A 15,319-nucleotide genomic window follows, 5' to 3' on the forward strand; every position below is an offset into this window, starting at 1 on the left:
CATCCCGCTGACAATACACCACGTCACGCCGCGCTCGACCGGTCTCGTCGAGTGCGTCACGGTCCCGTTGCACCCGGACCCGGCCGCCAACCTCACCGACGACCCCAACGAACCCAGACAGTGCTACCTCCTGCAGCCGCTGATCACCAGCGCCAGCGAGGTCTTCGCCGACGAACTACCCACACACTTGACCACCACCGAGGGCTGTTCCCTAGTGCCCTGTCCTGCAGCATTCGGCGGCCGATTCCCGACCACGCACTGGTCTATGTGGTCATAAACGTGGTACCACTGTACGTCTATGACAACATGGACCGGTACTTGCTGTGGGGCCACAAGGACCGCATCGTGACAGGGCGCACGGAGGCCAACGAGACTTCCATGGCCACCGCACATGGAAGTTCCGTTGGCCTCCATGCGCTGGCCATTGCGGGAGACGGAGCTTGTGTTTTTGCCCAAGGATTAATCAGAGCATTGCTGCCATTTCGTGTGGATTGGGATACAGTGCCTGTGATGTGCAGGTCGGCTTACCCTAGCTGGTTTTCCTTATTGCCGATTAACGGTATGTACAAATTTATTTTGATCATACTTTCGGTGAACTGTCCACGATATTGTACTGTCTCAACATGACATTAAAGGCTGAATATATATGCAGGAGCGCCCTTTATCGTTTTCGTAATGGCTGAAAGAAAGTATGAGTACCATAAGTGAGCAAGAAAGGTCAGTCCCGCCAGCAAAGTGCACTGCGAGTTATTTATTATCGGTTGCATTTATACAACTTTTCGTTCAACATGGACATTGCGTCGATCCCATACTGGGTCCATGCCGCTACTCGCCAGACTGCGTGCTGTTCTTGGGAAGAACCAACATCGTAATATTCTGCACGATCCATTCATGCAGTGCGTAGTGCGGTCGGAACCAGCACTGGAAGTCCCCGGCATCGGCCAGCGTGACGGCCCGAAAAAGGACGCGCGCATGGGCCAGCCGTCCGGGGCTGTTGGAGGGATCTGGGTAGAGGTAGGGTTCGACGTCCCGCGGTCCTTCCCCGGCTAACGGCGGACATCCGTACGGCTCCTCCCGGGGACCATCGATGATGCGGCCATTGTGCACCCAAATGAAGTGGCTGCGCAGATTCCCGTAGATGTGTTCTGGAAGGGGCAGGTAGACGCTGCACTGCAGCGTCACTTCCTCGCCCTCCATGGCGGTCACGTACGTCTTGTCGACCGCGGCGAAGACCTCGCTGCGGCGCGTGACCAGCGGCAGCAGCAGGAAGCGCGCAAGGTACTCGCGGTGGGGCTTGCGGGTGGATTGCGAGTACTGCGGGATGACGCAGTCCACGGAGCCGCCGGAGCGCATGGTGACGTCGCGGACGACGAGGATGAGGGTGCGGTTGACCCCGCTGAAGCTGTAGGTCTGTCCCGTGGTGTCCTCCTCGGGAAGCGCTCGCGGCCATCCTCCTCGGAAGACGGACCAGTTGTCGTGCAGCCAGGACACATCGCGCCAGTCAACGCCCACGGGGACGTGGCAGTGGAACACGGCGTCCTCGCCCAACCGCGGTCGGGACACCACGCTGCCCTCCAAGAATCGGCTGGGCGCCAGCTGTGCCAGCACCACGCGGTCGTCGTCTCGGGGCTGCAGCAGGGCCTCCGCCAGCATCTCGCTAACTAAAAATATGAGTCAGTTGTCAATTTGTTCCTTGTTCTGTTCACTTCATTCGGAACACGTTCCTGTTTACTTTCATTCAAGAAAGTTATAAAACAAATGTCTTCCAAATGTTCGACTTTCAAATGTCCGATTTTTTCCTCGAACCCATTCGGAACACGTTCCTATATGAAATCGGCATGCACAAGACCTTCTGCGCATCTGCTGTGGCTATTTCTCCGCCCGCGAACACTGGCACACAGTGACACCTGCTGGATGGTGCTTTTAAAAGCCACGAGTTTTTCAAAATTTCCAAACAAATTGGACCGTTTCTCAAATTAATTTTAAAATTATGAATTGCCAAAACCGTGAAATCCAACGGTTATGAAATAAAAAATTATATTTTTTTTATTTTTAATAAAATAATTTTGAATGGATGAATCGATTAAATTCCATGCCGTCTGTTGAAAATCTGGAAGCTATGAATACATAATATCGTATGTCACCCTCTTATTATAAGTTTACAACAAAAAATTTGGACAAATAAATTTTTGAACGTTTTTTCATTTGTTTTAATTTTTTTCAATTTTTAAATTCATTTCAAAACAATCTCACCCTAAATTAATTCAAAAATGCGTCAAAATCAATTGAAAATCAGGCTGGAGGTCGTCACGGCGAATGTAATTCCCAAGACTATGATGCCGTGGAAAACGGGAAACCCAGCACCAGCGTAAACGTTTGTTCTGCAAGTAGCCGCCAGCCAGAGGGGCTGCTGTTTGCCAACAAGTTGGAATAGCCGAAAGCCGGAAATCTACTATAGCGATCACTACGAGTAGAAGACTCGTATATATTTAATATTGCTAACACTCCTGCGTAACGGCACGTTCGATTTACCTGACTGCAGTAGCGTAGTTATTTTTCAGCGCACGTTGGAGGCAAGTTTATTTCGCATTAGTGTGCTTCCAAACAACGCACTTAAAGCATAATATAAATCGTTTCTTATAATTTTTCTCTTCGTTTGTCGTCCAAAGAAGAACCGCAAGTAAAACCGCATCACGTAAATTGCCACAACGGACGGCTCCCTGTTGATGCGCGTGCGAGCATAAAAGTAGTGCAAAAGCGCCTAAAATGCAGATATTTTAATTACCGAAAAATTACACTTTCCTGCAGATTCTCCATTATGTTTTTTACACCGGTGCATCGCCAATTTCACCCACTTCGTCGCGTGTATTTCTTGTCTTACAACGCTGGAAAACGGCGCGAATTCTGAAAATTGCACCACAGTGAATATTTTCAGAAACTTTCAACAGGGACTTCTCCGAATTTCCCCGGTGAACCGCTAAGAAATTTCGCGGTTAACAACCTCGTCCCCGGGGCACCAGAAGGCGCGCCCCGGGGAGTCGGCAACAGGTTGGTAGTGCTTGGTACTTGGTACACGAGAAAATTACAGAAATACAGCGGAAATTCGCTATTATCCATGCACAACATTAGCCAACTCCTTTTATGGAGATACATTACCACGCCATTGCGAAATGTTTTAGGTTTCTAGAAAATTTTATATTTTTTAAATTTTTTTATGGAGAAAAAAACTACCCAACCAAGAAATAAAAAAAAAACGTTCTTTAATTCATAAGAACCTGCCCGGTTGCAAGCACGTACTGAACGAGTTCATCTTATAATTCGCTGCAATTTTCTCGCGAGACGCAAAGTCCAGAATCTCAAGAAATTTTAGTCTTTTCTCCCAGTTAGAATTCTCAGCGCACAACGACCGGTTCGGTTGTGAAACAACCTCCAAATTCTTGGAAAAGCAACGAGACTCCAAATTGATTTTTATTTCGACACACCGCCGCTGTAATAATCTTAAAAACTTAAAAACTTCTCTTATCTAGCATATTTGACACTTGCAGGGAAAAATACAAATAAAGTAAAACCTGCGCACAAGAGCATTGATAACTGCATAAATGAATAAAGCTGCATTTTTAGCCAGACTGTCGACGCAGTTGCCAGGCTGCATGTCTGATCAGGGAACGAGCTCCGCACAGGACAAATAGTCAGCTAGTCGTAGAAGTGAAGGAGAAAAACTATGCTCTTGTTGATAAACGGTACTCACGGTTGACGGGTGGCGACTGCGGAGATGAGGGAGCGGAGGCGGTCGCGAAGTGCCGCAGCAGCATGAAACACCACCAGATCAAGCTGGGTGACAGGCAGACGCACAGTTCTATCCCTCCGCGCGCATACATTGCACTGATTGCAGCGGCTGCCAGCAAAATAACGACAACGTCACAACGTGATAAGAACAATAATTATAATTCAACAATACACAGAGAAAATAAATACGCGGGCTTAATTCGACAGCTCACGTTTGTTCTAAAACGTTTGTTCTAAATTTTTAATAACCACACAGCCCAACCGGCCCAAACCTAAACAAGCGCACGCGCAGCTTTTGCTGGCAGATGCAGATCATGCAGTACGTATATTCGATATTCGACACAAGGAAACCAGGACCAGCTTACCATTTGGGCGTCCAGTGGCCACCTCCACGGGGAGGTTGTGACAGAGAGAGTAAACGCTGATGGAGTGATGGCTCAGCACAGCTACTTACGCTCGTTACGCCGCTGCATAAAGACCAAATTGAATATAGTACGAGTACTTACTTGAGTACTCTTACTTAATTCTTGCAGTAAGCTGTCAGTGAGTGTCAGTTGTCAAATACAGCTTTTATTAAATTTTATTAACCTTGAGTATGGTGGACAGCGTCACAAAAACAATATTCACTAATCAAATAAAAAAATGATCCCAGTTGGAGCGTGAGCAAACGGTCGCCAAAACCTGTTTCATCGACATTCTTACCGCAATTGTTACATCGGTGCTGCTCGACTACTTTGGCACCCAGCCATAAGCCGATGCTTATGCGGAATGGTTGATCATCCAGCCAATTTCCAAAGACATTTGAAGGCAGAGCATTTAGCCACGCGCCGGCATATTTGCTGCTAATGGCGTTTAGCCGCGCTTTATTTCGGTCATCCGTACCTGTCGCTGCCCACATCTTCTTCGTGTCGTTTTCCAAAACTGCGTGGTCCCAAACGCAGTGGTGCACACGAGCGGGTTCTGGTGGTGTATCGGTACAGTCAGCCTGACGCTTCCACAAATCGACCGCCGCCTCAATGGCCTCATCACTGCAGCTTTCAAAAATCCCAGCCGTCAGCGTACGGGTGGAAAACACGTAGGCCAAAAAGGCCGAAGTAGCCAGCGCTTTCGTCCGACGGACACCGAAACCGAGACCTCCTCTTGCCACATGGAAAGACGCTTGCAGGAGTACGGGTCCATGCAAACGAGTGTTTGTGATCGTCTCCAAGGCGACCCGTACCAAGTCGTCAAACTCATCCAGGCAGGCAGGCGCTTTTCAACACGGACTGTATCGCAATGTGTAGAGCAGTTTCGGTATGACAAGGCAGTTCCGCAGGATGTTGAAAGCATGGTGGGCGCTTATTAACATTAGGCGACCTAGAAGCAACTTCAGGGCAGCAATTGTTTTTGTAAGCAGACAATTAGAGCTTCCGAAGTAAGTGGTGCACCAAATAAATTTACCATTTCAGGCTTCAGTACAACTGCCCCGGGGGCGATTGCATGAAGCCTGTTCACAATGTTTTTGCGTTCAATGTCGGAACCTCCCAGTACGAATAACTCGCACTTTCCAGGGTTTAACTCCAGTCCAGCGTGTTGACCCTCCGCAATGATTTTGAGCAAATCATTTTCCACGTGCTCCACCTTTCCTCCCAGAGCCCTATCATCGAGGAAGAAACACACCGAGCTCCGACGTTAAATTGGTGGATATGGGTTGAGCAGCAAGGCAATATAACAGGGCTCCACCAGGATCACCCTGTTGTATGCCGGTGGCGGAGGAAATCGTGAGGCCATTGTCAAATACTGTACTTCTTGCTCTGCCTAACAAAACCTATCGCAAGTGATATACCCGTGGCCATGATGGCTGTAATGGTCGAATATCGCGGCGACTGGCACGCGGACCTGTCGGAGCAGCAGCAGCGCTAGCCGAGCGGAGAGTGACCGGAGAAATATCGCAGCATCACGTCCAAGATGGCTGGTTGTCGCCGCTAGGGTTTAGGAGGAATAAGCAGGGCGCAAGTCGAAGGAAACCGAGAAAGGGCCGAAAAATGCACCGATGGGGGAATCGAACCCCGGCTGCGTCGTTAGATCCGCGTATGCAGTACCATTGCACCACGGCGCAATACGTTGAAATCCTTTGAAAGACTTTATCGCTGTCTGTGAGCCGCTTCTTTCCTCGCAGGAGGCAACTGGCAAGGTCTTATGCGGCAAGCACCATTCGGACCATATGCCTCGATTTCGGCTGGTAGGTGTCCGCGGGAAGATGATCCAGCAGGACGGCAACAAACAGGCGAAATACGAGCAACAGAGGATTTGCATCAACGGATCAGCATAGAAATCCAGCGAGGACGCGCTGCATCTACAGAAGCTCGTTCCGCCAAGATACGCAGCTTTCCCCAGTGAATAATTTCAACGTGATAAATGTTCTGCTTCGGTTACTACGAGCACGGTACCTGTTTACATTTTTATAATTTGTTATAGCTTTATTGGGAATTTTACTGAATGTCACTCTATTCTGTTGGTTTAATTTTGTACAATTTAATTTCGACTAGGCCGCCGCTTGAAGGGACATTGTCCCGACTACCGCCGGCTCTGCTGTCACAACCGAGTTAACCCGATTTCGGACCGTAATCGAAGATCTTCTCGAATGCCTTAGCAAGTCGGCAGATGAAAAACGCGCCTTTAAGCGCCGATGTAGACGTTTCAGACGATCACCTTGATTGAGTTGATTCAGATGTATGCAACACTTCAGCTCGAAACGATCCAGCGCAGAAGAGAGCGCCAAAATCAGAAGGATAAAGGCACAAAAAAAAAACCGTTTGACCTACGCGCGGAGTACACCGACGTGTATGACCGGAGTCAAATGACTTCCTGTGGTGTCCGTAGCCAAATGTAATAAAAATCGAACAAAAGGTCCGTTGACTCACATGTGGCGCCATTAGCCCAAACCATTAATTAATGGTTGGATAACTTAATTTCATCAAATCAAACCAAAGAAAGTACAAAATTTTTTTAAATTAACCAAAAAAATTTTCCAGTAGCTTGGTATGATATAAATGAGCACTCTGCAGTTTTAACTTCTACCGTACCGGGCGTACTCTATGGAATCAGCATTAATGTTTACCAGCGTTCTGGTCGAAATATTCATAGCCATGGAGCATACGAGTAAGCATCTGGCATACTCGTATCCATCGTTCATTCTTGCATACAAGCTCTGTACCGAACGATGTCATGCGTTCTGTGCTAAAAGCCTAAAACAGAGCGGCACCAATATCTGTACAACACGCCGCCAATAGTGCACTTGACGCCTGTAAAGAATACATACGAGATTCTGATCCTTCGTTGCGGGACAACTTTACGTTAGGCTGTATGAATCAGGATACATACAGCTGATAAACCAGAAACCGCGCTCTAGTGAGTAGTATTAAAGGACGGTTCACTCATGCGACGTAAATGCAAGGTTTTCTGCTAACGGATGGATATTGATCGTCCCTGCCGGCACGCAGTAATAGCATGCAAAGTATCTGCGAGCCAGGCCTGACAGGAAACGCAAACACAGCGATGTTGCCTGCCAGTTTGACAGAGACATGCAATACGATGAACTATGAGCAACGTACAACACAAATCCCGGAAAACCTTCTTTTTACGCATTACTTGCGGTTAACTTTCTGCTGCTGTTTATTGGTGAACCCAAGTTATCATCCGACGTCAAAATTAATTGACATGGATATTATTGAAAAAGATTTGCAAAATCTTCAATTGTACATGCGGTAGAAGTTTAGCTGATCGCTAAACTGATTAGTTTGAATCAAACTCGCTTGTGCATTATCATGGCAACTTCATCACATCCATCCAGTGCCCATCTCAAAATGTGCATCAACCTGTACAAAAACTGTGCTAAGCAGACAACTTCGTCCCGGAATTTAGTTTTTTCTCCATTTTCTGCCGAAATGGCTTTGATAATGCTGCATGCCGGTGCAGTTGGGAAGGCACAACAGGAAATATCCGATTTATTGGATACGGATGTGCGTTTCATGGCGGGAAAGATGGCCAAGGATTTGCATCAGATGATGGAGGAAGAAGATGATAACTGCGATCCCAGCAATCCTCGCAGTAATCACAATTATTAATCACCTAACTTTGTAGCAGTAGTGTCTGGTTAATACTGTGATAATTATGAATCGAAATTATTTCCAGATAGATTATTACTAGATAAATTAATAAGCAGGCTCTTAGTGAGCTTAACTGGCAGCATCCGGGAATAATCCCAGTAAATTTATGTAAAAGTGGCTTTCTCCAAAAATGAAGGGGGAGTGCAGCATAGGCGCGCCAGTCGGTACAGACTACTTAGCTTGCCTAAGAGATATTACAAGTACGAAACATTTCCCGATCCGGTAACCTCAAGTAAAGGAAAAACGAGACCCAATTTTACTCGTACTCTAGAATTTTCTTATTATAATGCCGATTAATGCGGTTTTTCATGTGGGTCTAGACCCAGTTGTATGAATGCAAGTTATGCAACCAAAAGAAGGCAGCTGTAGCAAAAGTTCTGAAAACTGTTCCAAATTTTATTTATTTTGTTCTCTTGTTTTCAGGTCGAAAATGTCTGCACTCTGCAGCCTGCCAAATATATGCATGTTCATTAGTTCATATTCCGAATATGAACTAATGAACATGCATATATTTGGCAGGCTCACGAATAATATACGAGTAATATACAAGTAATATACGAATAATTCGTATGACACGGTCACACGAACGAAATTTATTTTTCATATCCCCAACAGCGTTTAATAAGTATCGCATGTAAGTACAAACTGAGTACTAAAAAAGACGAGAATTCATAACAAAAGCACTTCTTCAACGCTGTCCTGATCGGGGAGAGGACCCATAACACATATCGCGATTCCCCGTTGCATTTGGATAGATTTCGTTATGCAAATAACGAAATAATTTGTATAACGTGGAGAACTTTGTACAAACGGTGAAAAATAGAAGCAAACTAGTGTTGCACTTTTAATTTCGGCTTTTAAATTCTGCGCTTTTAAAACAATTTTCAGAGCCACGTACGAGAAATTATTTGCTGTTCCGTCACAAGATTTTCCAACTTTATGAGCCATGCACACTGTGTTTTGTCTTTCTAAGTGTAAGCTTATAAAGAAATGCGTCTTACAAATCTTGCGACGACACGAACAAATAATTTTTAGAGATACAAGCCCATCCAACAATTCTTTGACCGCTGTAAGCGGGAATTTAAAGAAACGTGGGCTTGAGCCATTTAATGTGCTTCGACACGTCACGCCACATGGGTCTGCGTATTCAGCGTGAATAAGCAACAAATCTGCATGCAGTTACTGTATCTGAGATATACAATGTAATATGTTTAGCATTATTTATTGCCATCATAATTTATATTAATTTTATGCTTTTGTAACAGTATTATCTTTGCTTTGCAATACAATATCGCGGTGGTACTTAATATCCATATTACTTTCAAATTACTGCACCGTGCTGCAAAAAGCTGTAATTTCGTGGGATTGCAACATGCCCGGGCTAAAGATGATTGATTCCACGTTGGTCTAATAACGGTCTATTAATTGTGATCTAATAGATTATTATTGGTTGAATATTTATAAATATATCTGCCACTACACTATGATGCGTATTTGCATTACTGTGCGCGATTTATATGCGCTGCGCTTACAGCGGTCAAAGAATTGTTGGATGGGCTTGTAGCTGCGCACACCATGTTTTGCCAACAAAGTCTCCACACACCACCTTTCACCACCACCAGGCTCCGCATACCACAATTCGCACCACGTTTTGTCTCCGGCCACCATTTTTACGCCAGCAATAAGTATAATTGCAAACGTCGGTAGTCTCGAGACACCACATTTTACTCGTAGGCCTTGTCCCGAATTCAAAGCGAATCTCGCTATGGTACAGTTGCTCAACCGCACGAGGTGGCTGTATGCAGTGGCCACGCCTACCGATACGGTACGCGAAGCCACCTCGCGAGGTGCAGTTGCTGTATCGCAACGAGATTCGCTTTGAATTCGGGACGAGGCCGTAGTTACGAAGATATGCAGTGGTCGGTCGTATATACGACTAATATGGGCTATGTATTGTAATTTCTGTGTTCGTACAGGGAGCAGTACTTTACTAAGCATACTTGGGTGTATCTAAGTTACAATGTTTTGGATTTTTAATAATTATAGCGAAGGGCAAGCGTTGACTAAACAGCAAGCATAATTTGCAAGTGAGCACAGAAAGTTCTTTGCAGCTACAATTAACCATAAACTATTTGTGATACTTTTAATCAAAAAGTCGTTCTTGGTCGATCGCCATACTAAAAAATGTCGCGTACTTCTTACTCTGATGATCGCGACGAAAATGGCCACGAGAGCGAACACCTGCGTTTCGGAATGAGTTTCGCCTCTTAGGCAGCCTAGGAGGCTGCTACTGCCAGATGCGAAAAAGAGACTTTTACGGTCTTCCAAACTCGTCGCTCCGAAAGGTTACCAGCAGCCGACGATTGTGCGAAAGATTTACAATACAAATACATCAGATCAAACGGTAATGCGCACACAACACCCGTTATATCCCAAGAGGAATAGGGTCACGACCAGTCACCCACCGCGAGACGAAAGAGCTGTCTTTTTTCGCCCGTAATAACAATTACTAAATTTTCTTTCAAAATAGTGGTGTGCACGTGCAGAGACTCTGGTGGTGTGCAGGATGTTTATGGTGGTGTTAGGAGATCTAGGTGGCTTTTTTAAAAAAATTAAAAACTAATAAAAAGTGGTGTGCGGAGCCTGGCGGTGGTGTTTCGTGGTGTGGGGAGACTTTGGTGGTGAAACATGGTGTGCGGAGTCTTCCCCATAATTTTTCTAATCTCAGATTCGGAATGAGGGAGAATGAATTACCAAGAATACATCGTTTGAAAGCAAAAGACCGTTTCCCCCTTGCTTTGAACCGCGACCGCACGAGTATTCGAAAAACGGGCCCTGGGCCCCAAAGTCCACCGTGATACTTGTTTTGAAAATTCTTGTAAGATTTCGAAAATTTTTTTTCAATCTGGCAACGCTAATAAGTTCATTAAGCCACAAAGAACCGATAAAGAAAAACAACATCAAGAAAAAAATCGACTTAGAAAACTGGATGGCTCACTACTCGGGATGCAGTCAGTATCTTTTAACACAGTGGCTCACTACTTGGTCTATACAAGGATACCTAACTATATATGAAACATGCGGGTCGGCCAAGTTTACCTTCGCCGCTCCTTTACCTTCTCAATTATTGAGAGATGACTTTATTTCCATAACGCGATAACAATATCAAGGTTCAGTTTCAATTAAACATAGCAGCATTTTCTACAGTACCAATAACAAAAGCGGCATTACCTCTTTGAATAGCTAAAGAAATGTTCTGCCTTAAAAACTCATGGCTGCGCGTCTCGCCTGTTTGTTGCTCATTTCTCTTTCCGACCTCTTTAAACAGTTTCTTAGCTGATGTACCAAAACTACCAAAAGTTTCCAAACCAACAGCGGCAAACCATATCGCCCGGACAGAAAGCTGTATTTTCTCACTTTTTCGGCTTCAGCTTGGTCGGCTGCCGATCCGGACTTTACGCTGGTGTGATCCAAGTAAGAGCGGGCAACGGTATCGACAACGGTTACATCCCACGCTAAACATAGCCCTCTGGTCCAGGGGAAAGTAGTGATTCCGTCTGGGCGTGTTTCGTTTTCGTGATGCATGCCTCGGGGTTCCGTTCGCGCGGGGTGCCTGCCGAAATCAAAGCCCGTCGCCAGATATCGTTAATGCAGTCGTGTCTTGCCCGTCTTCCAGCAGAAAATTCGCAACTTAAACCATGATGGCCATCGGCGGCGACTACGGCACCGCACCTGCACTGATGTTCGGAGGAAGCAGGTGCGCCAAGTCGAATGGCAACGGCGATGCGAAAGGCTCCGTCACCTAACAGGTTTCCGATTGGCGAAGAGGGAAGAGCGTGTGTCCAGACACCTGACTCAGGTGTTGAGACTGCCAACAGCCGTGCCTTGTTGGCTGCATCTGGAGTCTCGTACAACAAGATTGCTTGCTCAGCTAAACAGTACGGCGTATCCCATGCACGTTGCAAATGTCTGCTTTCGGGAAGAGGCGGTGAAGCGTCGTCAGAGAGATAGCTCCAAAGCGTGGTATGGTTGTTCGCGTCAACACCCGCTGAGTACGGCAGCAGCTGGGAAACCAGACTCTGGGTAGCGGGAATCGAGGCCAAATATGCCGGCAGTGATAATTCTTCTACCCGTCGGATTCCAAGTCATTCACAGCGAACTGGCAAGGAAGCCTGACGCCACGCGGATGAGTTCATGCGGACATTGCAAATGGACTGTAACGACTCCCAAAGGACTTCATCAAACTCAGTAAGGCTGTCACGTACTTCAAAGGTTGGACAACACCGCAGTAGGTGAAGAACCTTCGGTGCACTGAGGCTGCATTTCAGCAGAAAGTACGCTTGGTGCTTGGGTAAAAGGTCGAGGCGGCTGGTTATAAGGCGCAACACTTCCGTCTTTTGTTGCATCGCAGTCTTGATTCCGTCCTTCAAAAGTGGGGCACCAAGTAAACACAGGTTCTCTAGTGCAGCGACTGTAACTCCCGGGAACCGGGTTAGAAATGCACTGGCAGCGGTCTTATGATCTTCAGTGCTTCCTCCGCTAACAAAAATTTCGCACTTTGACATGTTGACACTTAGACCGATTGACCGTGCGGCATCGATGATCGTCTGAAAATCTTCGGCAACTGTCTCGATCTGCCCACCCATAGTTCCGTCGTCGAGGAACCATGCATTGAATGGAGACTTAAGGGAGTATGTTATTGGAAGTATCCCTAGTGAGAACAAAAGTGGGCCCAGTGGATCACCTTGGTGGACACTGCTTTGAGAAGACAAAATCTCGTCATCGATATAAAGATCAGTATAATGGCCGTAACAGGCGTGCAGGTAACTAGCATACTCCGGAAGGTGAGTGCTGGCAACTTCGATGATGGTAGCGCGAGAGATGCAGTTAAAAGCATTTTTAAGGTCTATCTTTAGAAGAACCCGCACATTGTCCGATTTATTTGTTAAAAATTCCCGTGCTGAATGGACAATGGCTTCCGATCCCCCTTTAGTACCGAAACCCATTTGACTTGGCTGTAGTGTTGTTATAGTGCGCTCTTTCACACGACTGCAGGTTACTTTTGCTACCAACCGCCTCAGGGTGTTCCCAATAGCGATAGGACGCAGGCCGCCATCTTTTTTCTGCAGAACGATAAGCTTGGCACCGCAGAATATGGACGGATACAGTCAGGAACTTTACCCTGGATGACGATATCCAATAACTGGGCCAGGTTGTTACCGAAACTCACTGAGACATCGTCTTTCGTCTTTCCGATCATGTCAAGGAGATGCTGTGGTAGGAGTCCGTCTGGTCCTGCAGCCGACCTGCGTCGAAAACTCATGATGGCTTGGCACACTTCGTCAGAAGTAACTGGAGGTGCTGATGCAGTGGTTGCGGGACTGTTAGGTAGAGGAGATTCAGGATGCTTCTTTGACATGACTTCCAAGACCTCACGCGACGTTTCGGCTATAGAGTCAGTGGACATGAGAATGCGCACGGCTCCCGAACAATCGTCAATCCTTGTTCCTCCACGTCTCACTAGATCACTGTTGGGGTCCTTAGGTTTCTTTGGTTTCTTTCGTTTTCGCGCTGACGGAGGACGTTTCTTACCACTTTCGTAATCCGCTACCGCTTGCTTGATAGTTGTGGCAAGTGAGGCTTTGCGAGCGCAGTTGGGATTTTCTGGTACAGATACAACCTGCGTCGGAAAAAATAGCACCTTTTGCCACTGGGGCTCATCATTGTTCTGCACGGTATTTTTGACGGCTTTCTCAAACGACGCAGCTACAGCCCCACGAGCACCGTGTTGAACCCTGCGGGTGATTCGCTCATTCGTCGGCGCTAGTCCGGATGCAGAATGATGGGCGGACTGGTTGGATGTAACAGGCGCAGAAGAGGTTTGAGTAGGAGACTGTTGGGTCGCTACTGGAATCAGTTCGGGGTCTTGCGACAAAGTTTTGGGACACGAACGTCTGTGTGTTCCCCAACCCTGTAATAATTTACCGCATCCAGAACAAGTAAACTGAGGCATGACATCAAATTTCCACGACAGACACGCGTGGTAAGGAGAATTGAGCTGGAGACTTACGGGTACTCCACTGGCGTGTCGCTGGATGTCAACGGGACAGCTGCCACCACACAGCCTCTGGAGAACAACAATCTACCAGACTAAGGTCCCGTAGCCGCCCTCCATACTGAATGACGGGAAATTTGTCATCCAGGGGCGATAATGATAAGCCCAATCGTTAGTTGCGTGACCGACCAAGTTGTCGCATAAAATCTCGTCGCGGGACACTTCGTCGGCCACATTTGGTCCCGAAGACATTTAGTTTCTGGACAAGTCGTTGCTAGTCATTTTGGTCGGGAGACATTTGGTTGCGAGACATCCGGTAACACGGACACATCGGGGCCAGACATTTCGTCGGCGGGACAATTAGATAGCCAATTATTTTAAAAGAAAAACTTTATTTTCAGTTTAAAAACGCCGTCGTTTGGCTTTGAATAAATTTTATTGAGACCGGCATGTAAGATTACACATTTCTGTATATTTTTAAATTTTTGAAACCGTAGTCTTACATTTTAAATAGATGATACACAAATTTAAGTTGCTGATTTCAGTGATTTGTACATAGTGCCTTTCTTAAAACACTTACGACGTAATAATTGTGATATACTATAGTGACTATACTAATCCATCTGCTACTCATTACGTCACTACGTGGTATTAAATAACAAATATACACTAATAAATCAACCTAGTTTTTGCACTTTCACTGGCAAAAATAAAGCAGAGATAACAACCAAGCGACAACCATTTTGGTTATTTATCCCGGTTGTCTATCTCCGGCTTCTAACAGACTCTCTATCTGGAGCTCATTCACAGAGAAATCACAGCACGGACAGTCACCCTCACTTTCCTTTACCCGAACAATGATGTAGTTCCAGTTCCCATCACTCACTTTGATTATGTGATAGAGGGGCTGGACCGAACGAGTCTCCGTTTCCACACATTGAGACCTATAAGATACAAAAAGAATTAGGATCAAGTCGTTTACTGCTGAACAGCAATAAAATTTAACAATGACTTTCTCTTTCTGACTTGCAGTTGCTCTTTCACTCTTACGATTGTAAAAGACGGGCAACTCTGGTTTAATGTTTTCAAAAGTCGACGCGGAATCGCGCCAAGATCACACTTCAAAAAACTTACGACAACGGTGCTTCCAAGATAATTACACTATTTTGCTAGTTTTTTTAACTAAAGCGCGAACTTCAACACATTTGACCTTTTGATTCATTTCGTTCAGTTTTTAAATATCATGGCTGAATACAGTTTTTCTTCGACCATTCGTGGTGGGAAGCTATTAATACATGATTATTTTATGTATACGCTGGAACGAAAGGTC

At 46.0% G+C, this 15,319-nt stretch overlaps 2 protein-coding genes across 2 annotated transcripts; both read right to left on the reverse strand.

Moving 5' to 3' along the window:
• Positions 1-701: 701 nt before the first annotated feature.
• Positions 702-4,190, reverse strand: LOC129602646 (uncharacterized). The gene is made up of 3 exons (XM_055501730.1): positions 4,152-4,190; positions 3,749-3,895; positions 702-1,661 (listed from the first exon to the last, which is right to left on the reverse strand). The coding sequence occupies exons 2-3, from the start codon at positions 3,876-3,878 to the stop codon at positions 826-828; spliced, it is 966 nt and encodes a 321-aa protein (XP_055357705.1). The 5' UTR covers positions 3,879-3,895; positions 4,152-4,190; the 3' UTR covers positions 702-825.
• Positions 4,191-4,194: 4 nt separating this feature from the next.
• On the reverse strand, positions 4,195-14,241 carry LOC129581501 (uncharacterized). Its single transcript, XM_055472632.1, has 4 exons — positions 14,175-14,241; positions 13,527-13,700; positions 4,489-5,037; positions 4,195-4,253 (listed from the first exon to the last, which is right to left on the reverse strand). Exons 1-4 carry the CDS (start codon positions 14,239-14,241, stop codon positions 4,246-4,248), a joined length of 798 nt encoding a protein of 265 aa, XP_055328607.1. The 3' UTR covers positions 4,195-4,245.
• Positions 14,242-15,319: the final 1,078 nt, after the last annotated feature.

The sequence above is a fragment of the Paramacrobiotus metropolitanus genome, unplaced genomic scaffold (genome assembly GCF_019649055.1).
Source record: "Paramacrobiotus metropolitanus isolate TYO unplaced genomic scaffold, Prichtersi_v1.0 Parri_scaffold0000001, whole genome shotgun sequence".
Classification (NCBI taxonomy): domain Eukaryota; kingdom Metazoa; phylum Tardigrada; class Eutardigrada; order Parachela; family Macrobiotidae; genus Paramacrobiotus; species Paramacrobiotus metropolitanus.

Excerpts from the sequence above, each read along its gene's own strand:
- LOC129602646 (XM_055501730.1), bottom strand. The coding sequence starts at position 3,878 with ATGTATGCGCGCGGAGGGATAGAACTGTGCGTCTGCCTGTCACCCAGC. Across the intron at positions 1,662-3,748 it reads GCAGTCGCCACCCGTCAACC|TTAGCGAGATGCTGGCGGAG; the intron begins GTGAGTACCGTT and ends TCATATTTTTAG.
- LOC129581501 (XM_055472632.1), bottom strand. The coding sequence starts at position 14,241 with ATGTCTTCGGGACCAAATGTGGCCGACGAAGTGTCCCGCGACGAGATT. Across the intron at positions 13,701-14,174 it reads TTTATGCGACAACTTGGTCG|CTGCGTCGTTTGAGAAAGCC; the intron begins GTCACGCAACTA and ends GTGGGGCTGTAG. Across the intron at positions 5,038-13,526 it reads GGTAGCGGATTACGAAAGTG|CGCCTGCCTGCCTGGATGAG; the intron begins GTAAGAAACGTC and ends CGTGTTGAAAAG.